This window comes from Bos indicus, chromosome 20, assembly GCF_029378745.1.
Source record: "Bos indicus isolate NIAB-ARS_2022 breed Sahiwal x Tharparkar chromosome 20, NIAB-ARS_B.indTharparkar_mat_pri_1.0, whole genome shotgun sequence".
NCBI lineage: Eukaryota > Metazoa > Chordata > Mammalia > Artiodactyla > Bovidae > Bos > Bos indicus.
This window is the reverse complement of record NC_091779.1, coordinates 2,960,322-2,979,439: the sequence shown is the minus strand read 5'-3', so window position 1 is coordinate 2,979,439 and position 19,118 is coordinate 2,960,322. Positions and strand designations below refer to the sequence as shown.

General features: G+C 39.8%; 1 protein-coding gene across 11 annotated transcripts in view; it reads right to left on the bottom strand.

The window, feature by feature from the left end:
• Window positions 1-19,118, bottom strand: part of RANBP17 (RAN binding protein 17) — a 382,268-nt gene that overhangs the window by 80,967 nt on the left and 282,183 nt on the right. For all 11 annotated transcript variants that reach the window (XR_011562386.1, XM_070774506.1, XM_070774512.1 and 8 more), the window contains one exon: window positions 3,302-3,405. Coding sequence is in view for 10 of the 11 variants with exons in the window: in XM_070774506.1 (XP_070630607.1) it covers window positions 3,302-3,405 (104 nt within the window). In the remaining variant the exon portion in view is untranslated. The remainder of the gene's footprint in view (window positions 1-3,301; window positions 3,406-19,118) is intronic.

Sequence of the window (19,118 nt, the reverse complement as noted above, 5' to 3'; positions counted from 1 at the left end):
CTTTCTGGGATACTTCAAGGAGAAACTGCTTGGCGTTTCAGCCTCCTGCATGGTGAACGGTTGTCTGTGTGCCAAGTGTGAGATGGATGGGCTGGGAAACAGCTGAAATGCGACTCCTTCCACCCTGACCCCCAAAACAGGGTTTCTAATGGAAAGTCTGACAGACCCTTTACTGTAGTGGCACTACTGGGGGCAGCTATAATATTATCCTCATAATTCTACTATATAATAACAACAAAGAAAAAGAAGGTGAAGGGTCATTGTGCTTTGTCTTTAGAATTAAGATGGCTGTCTTCATCCTTACAGCATACTCTTAATTCTGGAGACACATCTTAATAACCTCTAAATAGTTCCAACAAAAGAGCCGTGTCAGAGGAATGAGCAGGCCCCAAGGTGTTTCAACTGGAGTGTTTTCATCTGCCTTTATTGCTCTATCCCTCTCCAGAATTAAGGCAATAACCTGTGATAAATTATTCAGGAACTGCTACAGGGATCAAAGCAAAATCATTCTGTTAAAGTGCTGTTTGCAACATTTGGCACTTAGTGCGAAAACTTTTAATGTGCGCATGCTGAAAATCTAGGATTTTAAATAATTTAACATTGTGGAGTTTTTACGAAGGGACTAAAGATAGCAGGTTCCTATTTAACTGCTCCTTTATCCTCCTAGAAGTTTTCATTCATTTTCCTTAAAACCGATGACGTCATGGCCAAATCAAAAATGATGCATGGGAAGTCAGGGTATTGGACTGTATTTTACTAAGGGTACAATTATAGGGGGAAACATTTACTGTGAACTAATGCTTTAGAGCCAGGGTTGTCATGGCAGTTTCTTCCTTTTCCCCTTTACTTGGAAAAGAAAAACCCAAGACAAAAATTCAATGTTCTCTTCAATTTTATTAGGACTAAGTAAGAAAATAAAGCTATAAATTTAGGAGTTTTACAGCATTTCCTCCTCTCACAACCATATTTCAATTTGGCAATGTAGGTCCTTAATGTTTGTGCTCATCCTGAAATCTGCATTTGAAAAATATCTATAAACAGGGAGTTAGAAAATCCTGGTAAGGATTGCAAATTAAATGAATTTGGCAGTCCTGCGGCATTTTCATAGAGATATTTTAACAGCATCACCTCCTGTGGACTGGAATACTAAATACTTTATTGAAGAACAAAACAGTACTGTTTTTATCTTTAGTACTTGCAAAATGAAGTACCTGAAAGCACTTTTGCATGTATTATTTATTCATCATGATAGAAAAATAGCCTTAACCTAATAAATTACATTTAAAAGCATTTAGTGCAAAAGTTTTGTTTATGATAAAGCAACAGATTTACTTCTTTATCGGTAGCTTAAAGCACCAAGTTTCCTTTATACAAATTAGACAGATGGTGCTTACAGTAGAATTTACTAAAGGTCTGTCACAACAAATGCAGCCAAGCTGCATATTTAATCACTGCAGAATCTTGTCTACCTGCAGCTGCCAACTGCTAATCCAATTTCCCTGATAAATGTGGCAAGAGACACGATCAGCAATAAAGAGCATCTAACTCCATTTTCCTGCAGGGCGTCTTTTGATGAACATTTAGGACGGAAGCGCGGAGTGCACTGTGTGGCCTTGGTTCGTGGCAGCTGCATGCATTCTGAGGCACAGTTCTCAGGTTACTCACTTAATTCTGCCACTATCATTACGTTGCTATTGATCTCAGTAGCTGTTGCCTACACAGCATTACTCTAGATGAAGCTGAATCAGGCAGTTATCATGCATCAAACTTGCTCAAAAGCCTGGAGATTTCCCCTTAATTACTTGTGATTTTATTTGCAAATACCGTTAAAGTGTAATCAAGCAGTCACTTTCCAGGGTCGTTAAGAACTTGCTGGTTTAGGGATATATCACTGGAACTCCATTAAAAATGACTCTGGGAAGATGGTTTCTATCAAACTAGATGGGATTACATCAAAATGGGCTTGGAGTATAATGAAATCTTCAAATGAGACAAATGTAATTTTTAAAAAGATACTCTTTTTCAATCTTACTGCTTCTTTTCTGATATAAAGGGCAGCAATAGCCACCTTAAAGTTGCCAAGATTTACTTTCGGTCATTAAAAATATTTGGAAGACAACTGAAAATAAAGCTAACCTGAGTAGAAACTCTGGTGAAGAATTTCAGCAACATTACAAACACACAGAAAATCACTAAGATCTTTTTTTAGTTTTAAAATTCTATGACAATTGCACATTGATAAACATTCATTTCAAAAACTCTACTTCAAAATAAAAGGTACAGTGTTTGGTTAATTATTTCTTAGTAGATGAACTACGCTAAATAATCACCAAAGGCCATCATTCTTCTATTTGGCTTCTTAGTGCTAATATTTCTTTTTGGTAGAGAGAAGAGCTGTGCAAAATGATGGTCAGTATTTTCACCGTATCTCAAATAACAGTAAACATGATTCAAGTATCATCAGCAAAGGTGCCTACATTATTGGTATATATTCATTAGTCTTTTAAGAATATTAACCAGTGTCAGTCTATTTAATATAGCCCTGATGCATGAGAACTTCAGAAGGTGTTACTCCTATTTAGCAAATCTCGTGTTCCCCATCCCCCATATTAAAATATGGGGCTGTGTTGTCACAAACAGCTTGCTACACACTTAAGGATTTTACTAATAAAACATAATGTTGTCTTAGATATTATGACTGTTGCCACAGCTGAACTGACTTGTCAAATCAATCCTAATATGGCTCCCACAGGCACATAAAAACCTTATTTAGCTATCAGTTATCCTAATCACTTTGTTCAGTTTAAGAACGCAATACTTCAAGACCAGCTCCTATTTATACATATATGCCTAGCCATTTAATAAAGTCTTGATTTATATAAATTCTTGTTTTAAAAATATTTAGAGATGTGGTATTTTAGCATGTGTACATTTGCGCATTCCTCCATATAAATATGTTGAAACATACAGTGCGGGGTGGATGAGGGAATAGGGACGTTTATTTAAAGTGGTGTACTCATGAGAAATGTTCTTTTAAAAGATACTGTCATGGGAGACAAATATGTCATCTAATCATAAGCTGACTATCTGCAATCATTTGATAACCTCAAAGTCCATTTGTATAAGAAACTAGAAAAGCACTTATATGAAAAGTACACCTCGAAGACACATGTAAGTGGGAAATTAAGACTGATGGGGCACGAAGCACACACAAATATGCAGACCTTTTTCTGAATTTATACCTAGATTTTGTCCTAGAATGAACAAAATCACCTTTTCTCATGTTTGGAAACAAACCCACCTTTACATCTTCTTGTTTAAAGTTGTTATTGAATATCTGTAATACTGTTTCGAAAGAGACTGTAAGAGGCAGCATGAAATTTTCAAATTCATCCTCATCTTCGCCTATCAGAAAAACAAAAGGTCATCATGGTTTAAAATGCATGCTACTGTCCATTAGCCTTCACAGTGAGCGCTTTATTCAGGCTCAGAAACGTTCTCGAGAAGGGGTCAGCCTGCATTCACATCCGTATCACATTCTGTGCTTTGGCTCATTGAATATTCTGGTGTTTTGCCTTCTCTTTTGCACCAAATGAAATAGCAAAATTACTTACCAGCCATTTTTTTCTCTGGCTCTTTATTGGATCAAACAGACTCATGCCCCAGGCACCTCAGCCTTTCAGCTCTTAGGGCCCCCAGAGCTTCCCTAATGCCTCAAGGAAAGCCCCTTTCAAAGCCTCAGAGAACACGGTCTGTTTTCCTTTTCTCTTTAGGTGCCAAGGCCCTAAAGGACTCACAGACTCAGGTGCCCAGATAGTGCTAAGTTATTATTCTCTTTTATTTATGTTCTTTTTTATTAATTTGTTAAATAGATGTCAGGGAAACAGGATGGGGTCCTGCCAAAACAGGATGAGGTCCCTCATGGGTCATTATGATTTTAAGGACATTCTCCGTGAGTACACTTCTTTTTGCAATAAGCTTCTTTTTCTTTTTATAAAAGTGGGAAGAGACATCTTCTACTGTTTTTCACTATGAAGGTAGAATCTTCACTTAACATATGGATACGCACAATTGACAATTTATATTCTATCCTTCACAAGAGTGGGTTCCTTCAAATGAGAAAGTTTACTCATTCATCCTATGCCACAGGGAATTGTGAGCCCCACTTTACAGATGAAGAAACAAGCAGAGAAATGTTAAGTGACTTGCTCAAGGTAGCATACTTAGCTGGAGGTGGAACTATACTGTCTAGATCTTGTGATTTCTGTGCTATCATTTTTTAAATAGAGAATTAGAGAGGAAACAAGATCTCAGAGAAGAAGCCAGTGGTTCTCAAAGTTTGGTCCCTGCCCTAGCAGCATCAGCATCACCTGGGAATTCGTTAGATATAAAATTTCAGGTTCCGTCCCAGATCCAGCAATTTTTGTTTTAAGCAGCCCTCCAGGTAATTTCAGTTCAGTTCAGTTCAGTTGCTCAGTCATGTCCGACTCTTTGTGACCCCATGAACCACAGCACACCAGGCCTCACTGTCCATCACCAACTCCCGGAGTACACCCAAAACTATGTCCATTGAGTCGGTGATGCCATCCAAACATCTCATCTTCTGTCGTTCCCTTCTCCTCCTGCCCTCAATCTTTCCCAGCATCAGGGTCTTTTCAAATGAGTCAGCTCTTTGCATCAGGTGGCCAAAGTAACTGGGAGTTTCAGCTTCAAAATCAGTCCTACCAATGAACACCCAGGACTGACCTCCTTTAGGATGGACTGGTTGGATCTCCTTGCAGGTAATTTAGATGCATGCAAATGTTTGAGAAACACTGGCCTACATGTTATTCTACAGATATGGAGGGTGGACATGAGTTTGAGCAAGCTCCGGGAGACAGTGAAGGACAGGGAAGCTTGGCATGCTGCAGTCCATGGAGTTGCAGAGAGCTGGACATGACTGAGTGCCTGAACAACAACAACAGGAGGGTGTGGTCCAAGGCGACATACACAGAAAATCAATGGCAGAATCAGGACCTTTTGACTCTTAAGGAGTGGCTGATCTGGCTTGATCCTGATCTTTGGTGACTTCTCTTTTCCCTTTAAATGTATACACTTTGTTTCTGGAGTCCAACAGATTCAGGGACTTCGCTTTGCTGACAAAGAGATGTCAAAAGGCCAATGATTCTTTCCTAGTATGCTGTTTAACATAAGGATCAGGGTACTAGGTGAAGGGAAACCAAAGTACAGTGACCTCGTGGTGCAATGGCAGCGCGTCTGACTTGAAATTAAAATCTCCGCTCTGCAAAGTTGACTACGCAACCAAGTTACTCCTCTTAGACACACCCTCTGTCAACTGGTGCTAACATTAGAGATCTTTACAGGAGCCAGTTTTATTTTTCAAAGCCTAGGTTAAATGATAGCTTTCCCAATGTCTGAATCAAACTCCCCTTCAAATACTCTCTAAGATTCTACTACAAGCTTTCCCATCTCCCTCTGGGTTTCCACAGCATTTTGTTTGATTCTTTAGATGGCCTTTGTCAGTCTGATGGGAATGGCAGATATTTTGGCAGATAGCTAACCCTAACACTAAAAATACCACCTACATCATTCCACCACTACCAGCATTAGATGAAGGTTATGTGGGGATTAAATGAGATAAAATTTATAACATGTGTATGTAAATGATTACATCTATCAGCCTACAATGACAGTATCTCTGGCTTTGCTCCTGGAGAGCTGAAACTGCATCTTTTTGCTTCTGTGTGAAGGAGAATGATGTAGTAAGACCCAGCGATAAACAGACCCAGAGTCTGGCTCCACTATGTATTTTTCAAGTATGGATATTTGCACTTTGAGTCTCAGTTTTCTCATCTATAAAATAAGAAAGAATACCTATCTTTGAAGATTACTGTGTTTATTAAATGTTTTAACACACACACAAAATAGATGATGCACTTAGAACAGTGCCTGGTATGTATTAGGGAAATAGTGTATGTGAATGAAAAGTAGTTGCTCAATTAAAGGTAAATTTTTAAAACATCTTATTTTCTTAACACCAAAGACAGAAAAATTACTAACTGAAGTAAACATCAATTCCTTACATATATAATGCATTATATATGTATATGTATATATGTATACATATGTATATATGTATATTTAAACTATGTAATCTCACTCTTTTAAAGATGGGATTAATGAGAACAGTGATAATGATCACTGCAGGCAGATAGGGTTCTAAAAAGAATGGATGCTTGGAAAGTTCTACGCTTGAATCCTGGTTCTGTCAGTATTAGCTGTCTGGTTTTGGGTAAATTCCCTTCACTCATCTGTAATTAAGAGACATAATATTTACTTCTTAAAGGTAGCTGTGAGGATTAAATGACAAAACACCCGTATGCCCTGTTGCTTAGTGTCTGGCACTTAAAAATGATAGCCAGGAACATTTTTGTTGTTTTGAGCGTAACGTGAACTTAAGAGAGGTGATTATGGTGGTCAAATAAAGTGTGACAATGAGGTCGCCAGCCCAATATCTTTCCTCTGGGAGCAAGGTAAGGATGTTTACTCAGAACAAAGATAAACTCAGAACTTGGAACATTTAAACCCTTCACTTAGTAAACTGAGTTACAGATTTAAAAAATTCCTGACTATCTCTTTCCTCAATCAAAGTTTGAGACAAACAAGGATGTTAGGAGCGTAAGAGAAAGCCACCAAATTGTGAAGGGAAAAGTCAAGATGCAAATACTAAAGAAAGCAATGTGAGCAGCAATTCTACTTAATGTCACTTCCTCAGAAAGGATTTCCCAGACCGCTCTACCCAAACAGCACCCCAGGCAGTCCTCCACCCTCACCCACCTTCCAACCGCATAGACTACTTCGCTTTTCTTATGAGACTTACTATGATTGGCTATTAATTTGCTTATTTATTCACTGTCTTTCCTACTAGAATGTAAGCTTCTTGGGGAAGGAACCCAGTCTGTTTTCATCATGACTGTATTTCCAGTGCCTAGAAAAGGGTCAAGAATTTGTGTAGTGACTGGATAACAATAGCTATTTCTTGAGTACGTATCATGTGCAGCCAATGAATCTGGTACTTAATCTACTTAACAAACACCTATGTAGCCTTTACTACCTTCAAAGCACAGTTACACCAATAATGGTCACAACAATCCTATAAAGTGGTATGATTATTTCCTTCAATTTAATGTGAACAGAGAGGTTGAAGGAGTTAAGCAGTTTGTCCAACATCTTCTGGCTGGTAAATGTCAGTGAACCATGGTCTCCAATTAGTTCTGCTTTACTCCCCAACTCTACTTCATGTTCTTCCCTTCTATGTCTCCGACAGGGTGGAAGGGGTCGGAGGTAGGGACTGAAGTCAGGGTCACAAAATCTTAACTTTGCAGTTGCATGAAATTAGAAGAAGGTGAAGAGCAATTAGCTTGGTTCTGGTGAGAAAAAGGGACTCCTCCACAATGACTTGAGTTTAAGGTGGGCAAATGAGGAATATTGGTGCATTATTCCCATAGAAACATTTATGTGCCAATTAGCACTGTTCCTATTACTGCAATGATATGTTGTATCATCTCAGCTGGAAAACTGGTCATTTTTGTTTACTCATGTGAAACACTTTATACATCTATTAAAGATTTTTCCCCATTGTGTTACCGACAAAGGTATCATTTACTGTTGTACATAAGAAAAAAGAAAATGTGTTCTTACAACTTCATATTCAAGTATGTAGTCATATATTCAGTATGCCAAATCTACATGTGAACATTTTATGAATAATAATGGAAGCTGCCAGTTTCTTTTTTCTAACAAGACAAGGGCTCAGACACCAGTATACTGTGAGAGGTTGAAGTGTCAATTTATAGGCTACTATTTTCACTGGCATCAGGAAAAGTAAATATTAACATAACACTCTAAGTTCTCAGTCATGCATAGATAAAAACAATATTCTTCAGGTTTTAGGGAGATACCCAAAGCTAAATTCCCTCTACTGGATTTCCAACGACCTGATTCAACAGAAAGTTACTCATTTTTGAATTTCAATTTTTTTTCCTTTGGCGAAGTCACATTAAAATACAAATAGTAACTATTTTAGTATGTTGGCTCTTAGATATTTTATTTATAGGATATTTCATTTGTTATTTTGTATAATTTAAAATCTAGATTGGTGGGAATGTAAAATGGTGAAGCAAATATAATATGATTTAGTGACTGTGGAAAACAGTTTGGTAAGTACTGAAAAAGTTAAAAACAGAGTTGTTATATGACCCAGCAATTTTATTCCTAGGCATATGCCCTAGAGAACTGAAAGCATATGTCCCTACCAAAACTTAACATATGAATGTTCAGAGCAGCATTATCAAAATAGCCAAAAGGTGGAAACAACCTTACTGCTTATCAACTGATAAATGGATAAACAAAATGTGGTATATCCGCACAATGGAATATTAGCCAAAAAAAGGACTAAAGTGCTATATATGCTAAACATAGATGAGCCTCAAAAACATCACGGTACATGAAAGAAGCCAGATACAAAGGCCACATATATGACTCCACTCATATTAAATGTCTAGAATAGGCAAATCCATAGAGACAGACAGTAGATGAGTGGCTCCCAGGAGCCAGGGATAATGAGGGGATGCTATTTTACAGGTACAGGGTTTCTTTCTAGGGTGATGAACATATTCTGGAATCAGATAATGGTAATAGTTGCACACTAAGTGAACATTCTAAATACTACTGAATTATATACTTTAACAGGATGAATTCTGTGGTATGAGAATCTTAACATGCACCACCCCCCCAAAAAAAACTACCACCACCAAATACCTGGGTTCCCCCCTCTTACCTGTAAACAGTGAAACTTCTCATTTCCTCAAATTCAAATAGCAGATAGATTACTGGGGAGCTGAGGGAGTGACCAAGGAGAAGCAAGTAATACGAATACTTATGGTAATAGTAAATGATGGTAGCCAACAGTTACTACCTGTTGTACTACCAGAGGATTTATTGTATAATATGTATTGTCTTGGAGAAGGCAATGGCACCCCACTCCAGTACTCTTGCCTGGAAAATCCCATGGATGGAGGAGCCTGGTAGGCTGCAGTCCATGGGGTCGCTAAGAGTCGGACACGACTGCGCGACTTCACTTTCACTTTTCACTTTCATGCATTGGAGAAGGAAATGGCAACCCACTCCAGTGTTCTTCCCTGGAGAATCCCAGGAACCGGGGAGCACGATGGGCTGCCGTCTATGGGGACTCACAGAGTCAGACACGACTGAAGCGACTTAGCAGCAGCAGCAGCAGCAGCAGCATGTATTGTCTAACTCAATGAAACTAAGCCATGCCCATGGGGCAACCCAAGATGGGCGGGTCATGGTGGAGAGAGTCTGAAAAGGCAAAATGATAGGATACTGAAAGAGGAGCTCCCCAGGTCAGTAGGTGCCCAATATGCTACCCAGTTGTGGATGTGACTGGTGATAGGAGCAAGGTCCGATGCTGTAAAGAGCAATATTGCATAGGAACCTGGAATGTCAGGTCCATGAATCAAGCCAAATTGGAAGTGGTCAAACAAGAGATGGCAAGAGTGAATGTCGACATTCTAGGAATCAGCGAACTAAAATGGACTGGAATGGATGAATTTAACTCAGATGACCATTATATCTACTACTGCAGGCAGGAATCCCTCAGAGGAAATGGAGTAGCCATCATGGTCAACAAAAGAGTCCAAAATGCAGTACTTGGATGCAATCTCAAAAACGACAGAATGATCTCTCTTCATTTCCAAGGCAAACCATTCAATATCACAGTAATCCAAGTCTATGCCCCAACCAGTAACGCTGAAGAAGCTGAAGTTGAATGGGTCTATGAAGACCTACAAGACCTTTTAGAAATAACACCCCAAAAAAGATGTCCTTTTCATTATAGGGGACTGGAATGCAAAAGTAGAAGTCAAGAAACACCTGGAGTAACAGGCAAATTTGGCCTTGGAATATGGAATGAAGCAGGGCAAAGACTAATAGAGTTTTATCAAGAAAATGCACTGGTCATAGCAAACACCCTCTTCCAACAACACAAGAGAAGATTCTACACATGGACATCACCAGATGGTCAACACCGAAATCAGATTGATTATGTTCTTCGCAGCCAAAGATGGAGAAGCTCTATACAGTCAACAAAAACAAGACCAGGAGTTGACTGTGGCTCAGATCATGAACTCCTTATTGCCAAACTCAGACTGAAATTGAAGAAAGTAGGGAAAACCACTAGACCATTCAGGTATGACCTAAATCAAATCCCTTATGATTATACAGTGGAAGTGAGAAATAGATTTAAGGGACTAGATCTGACAGATAGAGTGCCTGATGAACTATGGACTGAGGTTCGTGACATTGTACAGGAGACAGGGATCAAGACCATCCCCAAGAAAAAGAAATGCAAAAAAGCAAAATGGCTGTCTGGGGAGGCCTTACAAATAGCTGTGAAAAGAAGAGAAGTGAAAAGCAAAGGAGAAAAGGAAAGATATAAGCATCTGAATGCAGAGTTCCAAAGAATAGCAAGAAGAGTTCAGAAAGCCTTCCTCAGAGATCAATGCAAAGAAATAGAGGAAAACACCAGAATGGTAAAGACTAGAGATCTCTTCAAGAAAATTAGAGATACCAAGGGACCATTTCATGCAAAGATGGGCTCGATAAAGGACAGAAATGGTACGGACCTAACAGAAGCAGAAGATATCAAGAAGAGGTGGCAAGAATACACAGAAGAACTGTACAAAAAAGATCTTCACGACCCAGATAATCACGATGGTGTGATCACTCACCTAGAGCCAGACATCCTGGAATGTGAAGTCAAGTGGGCCTTGGAAAGCATCACTACGAACAAAGCTAGTGGAGGTGATGGAATTCCAGTTGAGCTATTTCAAATCCTGAAAGATGACGCTATTGAAAGTGCTGCACTCAATATGCCAGCAAATTTGGAAAACTCAGCAGTGGCCGCAGGACTGGAAAAGGTCAGTTTTCATCCTGATCCCAAAGAAAGGCAATGCCAAAGAATGCTCAAACTACCACACAATTGCACTCATCTCATAAGCTAGTAAAGTAATGCTCAAAATTCTCCAAGCCAGGCTTCAGCAATATGTGAACCGTGAACTTCCTGATGTTCAAGCTGGTTTTAGAAAAGGCAGAAGAACCAGAGATCAAACTGCCAACATCCACTGGATCATCAAAAAAGCAAGAGAGTTCCAGAAAAACATCTATTTCTGCTTTATTGACTATGCCAAAGCCTTTGACTGTGTGCATCACAATAAACTGTGGAAAATTCTGAAAGAGATGGGAATATCAGACCACCTGACCTGCCTCTTGAGAAATCTGTATGCAGGTCAGGAAGCAACAGTTAGAACTGGACATGGCACAACAGACTGGTTCCAAATTGGAAAAGGAGTAAGTCAAGGCTGTATATTGTCACCCTGCTTATTTAACTTATATGCAGAGTACATCATGAGAAATGCTGGACTGGAAGAAACACAAGCTGGCATCAAGATTGCTGGGAGAAGTATCAATAACCTCAGATATGCAGATGACACCACCCTTATGGCAGAAAGTGAAGAGGAACTCAAAAGCCTCTTGATGAAAGTGAAAGAGGAGAGTGAAAAAGCTGGCTTAAAGCTCAACATTCAGAAAAAGAAGATCATGGCATCTGGTCCCATGACTTCATGGGAAATAGATGGGGAAACTGGAAACAGTGTCAGACTTTATTTTTGGGGGGCTCCAAAATCACTGCAGATGGTGACTGCAGCCATGAAATTAAAAGATGCTTACTCCTTGGAAGGAAAGTTATGACCAACCTAGATAGCATATTCAAAAGCAGAGACATCACTTTGTCAACAAAGGTCCGTCTAGTCAAGGCTATGGTTTTTCCTGTGATCATGTATGGATGTGAGTTGGACTGTGAAGAAGGCTGAGTGCCGAAGAATTGATGCTTCTGAGCTGTGGTGTTGGAGAAGACTCTTGAGAGTCCCTTGGACTGCAAGGACATCCAACCAGTCCATTCTGAAGGAGATCAGCCCTGGGATTTCTTTGGAAGGAATGATGCTAAAGCTGAAACGCCAGTACTTTGGCCACCTCATGCAAAGAGTTGACTCATTGGAAAAGACTCTGATGCTGGGAGGGATTGGGGGCAGGAGAAGGGGACGACAGAGGATGAGATGGTTGGATGGCATCACTAACTCGATGGACGTGAGTCTGGGTGAACTCCGGGAGTTGGTGATGGACAGGGAGGCCTGGCGTGCTGCGATTCATGGGGTCACAAAGAGTCAGACACGACTGAGCGACTGATGAACTGATGTATTGTGTGAAGTACTTTGGTATTAGTGATAAGTAGGAATGGTAGGCTGAATAATGGCCCTCCAGAGATGTCTACACCCTAATCCTTGGAATCTGTGAGTATGTGACAAAAGAGAATTAAAAGGCTGCTAATCAACTGACTTTAAAATAGAAGATTATCCTGGGTTATCCAGGTGGGTTTCATGTAATTGCAAAGGTCCATAAATGTTTTGGAAGCAGAAGGGGGAAAACCAGAGAGACGACAGAATGAGAAGAATTTGATGGACCTTGGAAAAGGAGATCATGGACCAAGGACTTAGGTAGCCTCTAAGTTGAAAAAGTCAAGGGAACATAATCTTTCTTAGAGCCTACAGAGAGGAACACTGCCCTGCTAACACTGATGGTAGCCCGCTGAGACCCATATCGGACTTCTGATCTTCAAAGTTATAAAATAAATTTTTATAATCTTTAAGCCATTAAATTTGTGGTAATTTGTTAAAATCGCCCAGTAGGCTCCTTTGTTCATGGAATTCTCCAGGCCCGAATACTTGAGTAGGTAGCCATTCCCTTCTCCAGGGGATCTTCCCAACCCAGGGATTGAACTTGGGTCTCCTGCATTGCAGATGGATTCTTCCATCTGAGCCACCAGGGAAGCCCCAAAACAGTAATAGGAAACTAATATATCAGTAAAGATCAGGTCTAATGCCATGAAGCTCTTAATAAGGATTAAGAGGAGAGGCACAGAATGAGACACAAAGGCAGTGAGTGAAGAAGAAAACAACTGATCCTCCATATCCATAAGTTCCACATCCTTGGATTCAACCTACCAGAGATTAGGAATATTCAGGAAAAAAAAATTCTACAACGGTCCGAAAAGTAAAACTTGAATCTGCCATGGCTGGCAACTATTTATATAGCATTTAGATCATATTAGGTATTACAAGTAATCTAGAGATGATTTAAAGTATACAGGAGGATGTGTACACATTATTTGCAAAACTATGACAATTTGTTTTAGGGACTTTAGCAAATGCAGACTTTGGTACTGGTGGGGGATGGTAGTCCTGGAACCAAGGCCCTGTGTATACTGAAGGATAACTGCAATCTGTTTAAAACCAAGGACCAGCTTCCCTGGTGGTCCAGTGGTTGAGAATCCGCCTTGAAATGTAGGGTACCACCTGTTGGATCCCTGGCCGGGGAAGACCACACATGCTGTGGGGCAACTAAGCCCGTGTGCTACAGCAGCTGAAGTCAACATGCCTAGAGCCAGTGCTCTGCAACAGCAGAAGCCATGCAATGAGAAGCCCCAGTGCAGCAACCAAGATGCATGTGTGCGTGCTCAGTCATGTTCAACTCTTTGCAACCCCATGGACTGTAGCTCAACAAGCTCCTCTGTCCATGGAGAGTGGGCTGCTATTTACTTCTCCAGGGGATCTTCCCAACCCAGGGATCAAACCCACATCTCCTGCATTGGCAGGTGGATTCTTTACCACTGAGCCGCCTGGGAAGCCTGGCAATGAAGACCCAGTGCAGCCAAAAAATAAAAAAATTCAAAACCCCAAGCACCAAGAGTAATATCATAAAAGAGCCAGTGACTTCTACAGATCTAGGCCCACATTTTCTGCTGTTCCCCAGTACTTTATGACGATAGCACTTCTAAAGTTATTAGAAAAAGGCTTGAGAAATGTGCATAGCTAGATTTAACTTGGGCCCAAACTTGGTTTGTCAGTTTCCCTCTAAACTACCAAGGAATTTTAGTTGGCTGTGAGATGACTTAGGGTTTTGGGCAGGATGTTCTAGTATCAGTCAGGAGAAGTCATCAGCTGCACTGATGTAGAACAGCTGAATTACGGGTGTGGATTCGCCTCATTTTGAGGTCCCAGTGTCTGTCCGTGAATGCCCCTAACAGTGCATTCAATAAAATATTTGTCATAATTAATTAATATATACTGAGTGCTTGTTTTGTGAAAGGAATTGTTCCAGGCCCTTTCACACATGCTTATCTTATTTAAACCACATGCCAGTTCTTCAGAGTAGGTATCTCCATTTAATAGATGAGAAAATTGAGGCACACCTTAATTCTTCTCCCTAGGGAACCAGAATGTTTATTTTAGTTCCCAGGAGAAAAATACATTGTCCTACAGAAGATTACTTATTTCTTGTCTAAGAAACCTTTCCTAAAAATTTCTCCCCTGAAGCATCTCATTCCCTGGGGTGCTCTGGACTCTACCCTCAAAACCAGGTAAGTTATTAAAACTGGATCTGAATTTAATGGGCTGCTTTCTGCCTACAGGGCCAGCTAATTAGTCTTAATTATCTCATTATAGATTCTAAGTATTTCCAGCTGCTTTTTTACCCATTATTGCCCACTCCCTCCTCAACCCCAACAAATGTCTATTTCCCAGATAGTCTCTGCCAAGTCGTGGACACAAGTGATAGACGTTGAGGTATCCTTCCTATCTGTCAGAACACTGACTATTTCAGATCAAGCTTCTCACTCACTAAATCCTCCTGGGATATCTATCTACTTCTGTGTCCTTTTTTCCATGAGAAGAAATATGCTTTAGCCAACTATTAGACCTAAGAAAAAATTTTAAAACTACATTTGACTTTCACTGACCACAGAACTGTAATATACCAATATAGGACAAATAATAAACACGAATATTATCTGTTTAGATAGAAGTTTGGAAAGTAATCCCTTCTTCCCTCCAGCCTCAAATCATTCATTCAGTCCAAGTAGTTCAAATAAAAATGAAGAAAAAGTTACATTCCCTAATTGATTTGAGAAAGTGACAGGCAAAGGAACAGCAAAAGTGAATATATGGTCAGAGGGCTACAAATTATATGACTGACCTTGGGCAAGTCATTGAATCTCACTTTCTTAACAGATAAACAATGCAATGATACCCATTTCATGTAGGCTGTGGTGAAGATCAAATAGGAAAATGTATGTCAAAGTGGTCTGCAAACTATAAATTTGTAAACAAATGTTAGTTATTATTAATAAAGAAAAGGAGTTTCCTCTGTATTTTCACTTCTTTCTTTAGCAGCTACTTCTAGAATACTCTTCCAATCCCAAAGAAAGGCAATGCCAAAGAACGCTCAAACTACTGCACAATTGCACTCATCTCACACACTAGTAAAGTAATGCTCAAAATTCTCCAAGCCAGGCTTCAGTAATTCGTGAACCGTGAACTTCCAGATGTTCAAGCTGGTTTTAGAAAAGGCAGAGGAACCAGAGATCAAATTGCCAACATCTGCTGGATCACGGAAAAAGCAAGAGAGTTCCAGAAAAACATCTATTTCTGCTTTGTTGACTATGCCAAAGCCTTTGACTGTGTGCATCACAATAAACTGTGGAAAATTCTGAAAGAGATGGGAATACCAGACCACCTGACCTGCCTCTTGAGAAACCTATATGCAGCTCAGGAAGCAACAGTTAGAACTGGACATGGAACAACAGACTGGTTCCAAATAGGAAAAGGAGTACGTCAAGGCTGTATATTGTCACCCTCCTTATTTAAATTATATGCAGAGTAAGTACATCATGAGAAACACTGGACTGGGAGAAATGCTGGACTGGAAGAAACACAAGCTGGAATCAAGATTGCCGGGAGAAGTATCAATAACCTCAGATATGCAGATGACACCACCCTTATGGCAGAAAGTGAAGAGGAACTCAAAAGCCTCTTGATGAAAGTGAAAGTGGAGAGTGAAAAAGTTGGCTTAAAGCTCAACATTCAGAAAACTAAGATCATGGCATCTGGTCCCATGACTTCATGGGAAATAGATGGGGAAACAGTGGAAACAGTGTCAGACTTTATTTTTTGGGGCTCCAAAATCACTGCAGATGGTGACTGCAGCCATGAAATTAAAAGACGCTTACTCCTTGGAAGAAAAGTTATGACCACCCTAGGTAGCATATTCAAAAGCAGAGACATTACTTTGCCAACAAAGGTCCTTCTAGTCAAGGCTATGGTTTTTCCAGTGGTCATGTATGGATGTGAGAGTTGGACTGTGAAGAAGGCTGAGCGCCGAAGAATTGATGCTTTTGAACTGTGGTGTTGGAGAAGACTCTTGAGAGTCCCTTGGACTGCAATGAGATCCACCAGTCCATTCTAAAGGAGATCGGTCGTGGGTGTTCTTTGGAAGGAGTGATGCTAAACCTGAAATGCCAGTACTTTGGCCACCTCATGCAAAGAGTTGACTCACTGGAAAAGACTCTGAAGCTGGGAGGGATTGGGGGCAGGAGGAGAAGGGGATGACAGAGGATGAGATGGCTGGATGGCATCACCGACTCGACAGACACGAGTTTGGGTAGACTCCGGGAGTTGGTGATGGACAGGGAGGCCTGGCGTGCTGCATGCAATTCATGGGGTCGCAAAGAGTCGGACATGACTGAGCGACTGAACTGAACTGAACTGAACTTCCCTTTTTATTCAAGTCGTTTACTTGCTATTTCAGATTTTTCACATTTAAGCTAGAGATATCTTCAGGTGCCAATTACCTATTAGAAGCCACAAAGGTACATGGATATTATGCTACCTTCATCCCTAAAGAGAGAACCCTCTCTTAAAGTCCATAAACATCATTTTAATATTAGTACCCCTGTGATCATGAAAAGTATGACTGCTTGTAAGAGTCTGGATATCTGAGGAAAGCACTGCTCACTCAGATCCCATCAACATGCTTCTCATCGGAGTAGTTCAAGATAAAGAACAATCATAAAGTGTCCAAGGAAAATCAACTATGACACTGAGCAATTCTAAATTTGTGGTTGGTAAAAAACTTAATCTGCAACTAACAATATTTAGTTCTCTGCAAAACAAAAAGGTGTATTGTAGCTCGCTCCCACACTTCCCCTCTTTAATATTTGTCAACTGAATTCACCTCCACTCAAATTAAACAAAATAGAAGGTTTTTATTTATTCAAGTATTTTACACTGAACAGCTCCCTGGAGGTTCTCCATTTACTGGCTTGGGTAATATTATCTTTCCTTTAGTTTATTAGATTGACAAAGTTAATTTAAAAATAACCTTGGGAACTTTAAGTGATTCTTGGAAGGGCTAACATGCATGCACATATGGTTGGTCACTATTTTTTTCTGTATGTATGTTGTCTCATGAAGGGTTTTTCTTACATTAATTTTTATAATTTCTTAAAATAAAAAAAAATGTTGCCAACATAAAAATCATCTTTCTGATGATGAAATGCTTTCAATTCTGTTCTTCATACAAGTGAACATTTTGTCTAGTTTAGCCAAAGAGCAATTTGATAAAGTGGTACAACTGTTTACTGTCAACACCCCACCCCCAACATTTTAATCTGAAATACAACCTGGGGCACATAGCATCTAATTAAATTCATACAAAGTACAAATTACTGAATAGAAACCAAAATGCATTTCAAAGTAAATACCAATTAATGTGACACCCAATTTCTTCCCCCTTTTAAATCACTCCAGTGTGCATGGCTTATACACAAAGACTATTCAATTTCTTTGTAAGATTCAATTAGAATATGCTTTATATTTCAATCCACGAATCATGTCCAATGCTCTGCAAGCAGGTTGGCTAGGCATTTTTTCTATGCTGTTTTTTTTTAAATCACTGATATAAAATGTTCGTCTTTAATTTTTTTGTTTAATTTGAGAAGAATTCTCATTATCTAATATTTCCCTCATTTAATACATGGATCTTTGAATTTGACAACATCACTATCTCTTTTTTCCTTGTTTTCATGAAAGTGAACACCCAACAGAAAACTATAAAGCCATATATATAGGGATTCTGATAGCAACATCTAGCCAATCTAGCTTGTGAGACAGGCTTCAAATAATAAAACTGTGTTCAACAACACTCAACAAATGCTTGTCTATAAAGTAATAACTAGTAATAACTTGAACAGAGAGCAACAAGTGACTCATTGAGCACAAAAGTGGCCAAGTGTCGATAAACACTTGCAAAAGCAATCAGCCACTTGATTTGTTTTGTCTTCGAGAGCCCAGTGATCAAACGACTCCCAGAGAGAGACCATGGCAGGCGGAGCTGAACTCAGGAGCCAGGACGATGGCATGGTGTGTCCTTTACTCACCAAATACTAACTGAGCACCTACAATGTAGAGACGCTGAGACTGGTACGAGAAAAGATGAAGAAGGCAATATTTATACTCTAAAGAAGGTCAACACACTTGGGGAAGAAAAGGAACTCTGGTTTGTAACAAGGGAAGGAAGCTCTGGCAATATTTACTACAAATCATCACTTGATGCTTATAATATATGTTTAATTATTTTTAAAAGTGAAAAAACCCTATTAAATAAAAAATTTCTTTTCAAACAATGCACAAGTTCCCTGAGTGCAGCTGATATTGTTTTTAATTTTTATCTACTCTCAGATTTAGTTTACTTACATTGAGTATTGTTTAACTTTGGTCTCCCTGCTTCTTTAAGTCTGTTTGACAGGTCATTAAGAGCATTTTTAAGGCTTAGGAAACAAATTAAGTCTAGACAAGGGTTTCACTATCTCCTTTACTGCTTGGACAATTGGGAAGGCAAGGAGGCTAGCTCCGTGAGGGCAGGGGCCAGTGTGTCTGCCTGGTCCTTGTCTTGTCCTCAGAGCTCAGGACAGGGTGCTCTCTAAATGATTATGGAGGACGGTGACAAAGAGTCTGGACTGCTCTTCTGCTCTCCGAGGCAGCCGCTGAGAGGTAACGCAGGCCAGTGTGCAGTATGCGAGGCTGTCGCTCGGATCTCCCATTTGCCTAAGGTAGCAGATGATTGGGTTTTGCATGCCTGGTTTACAC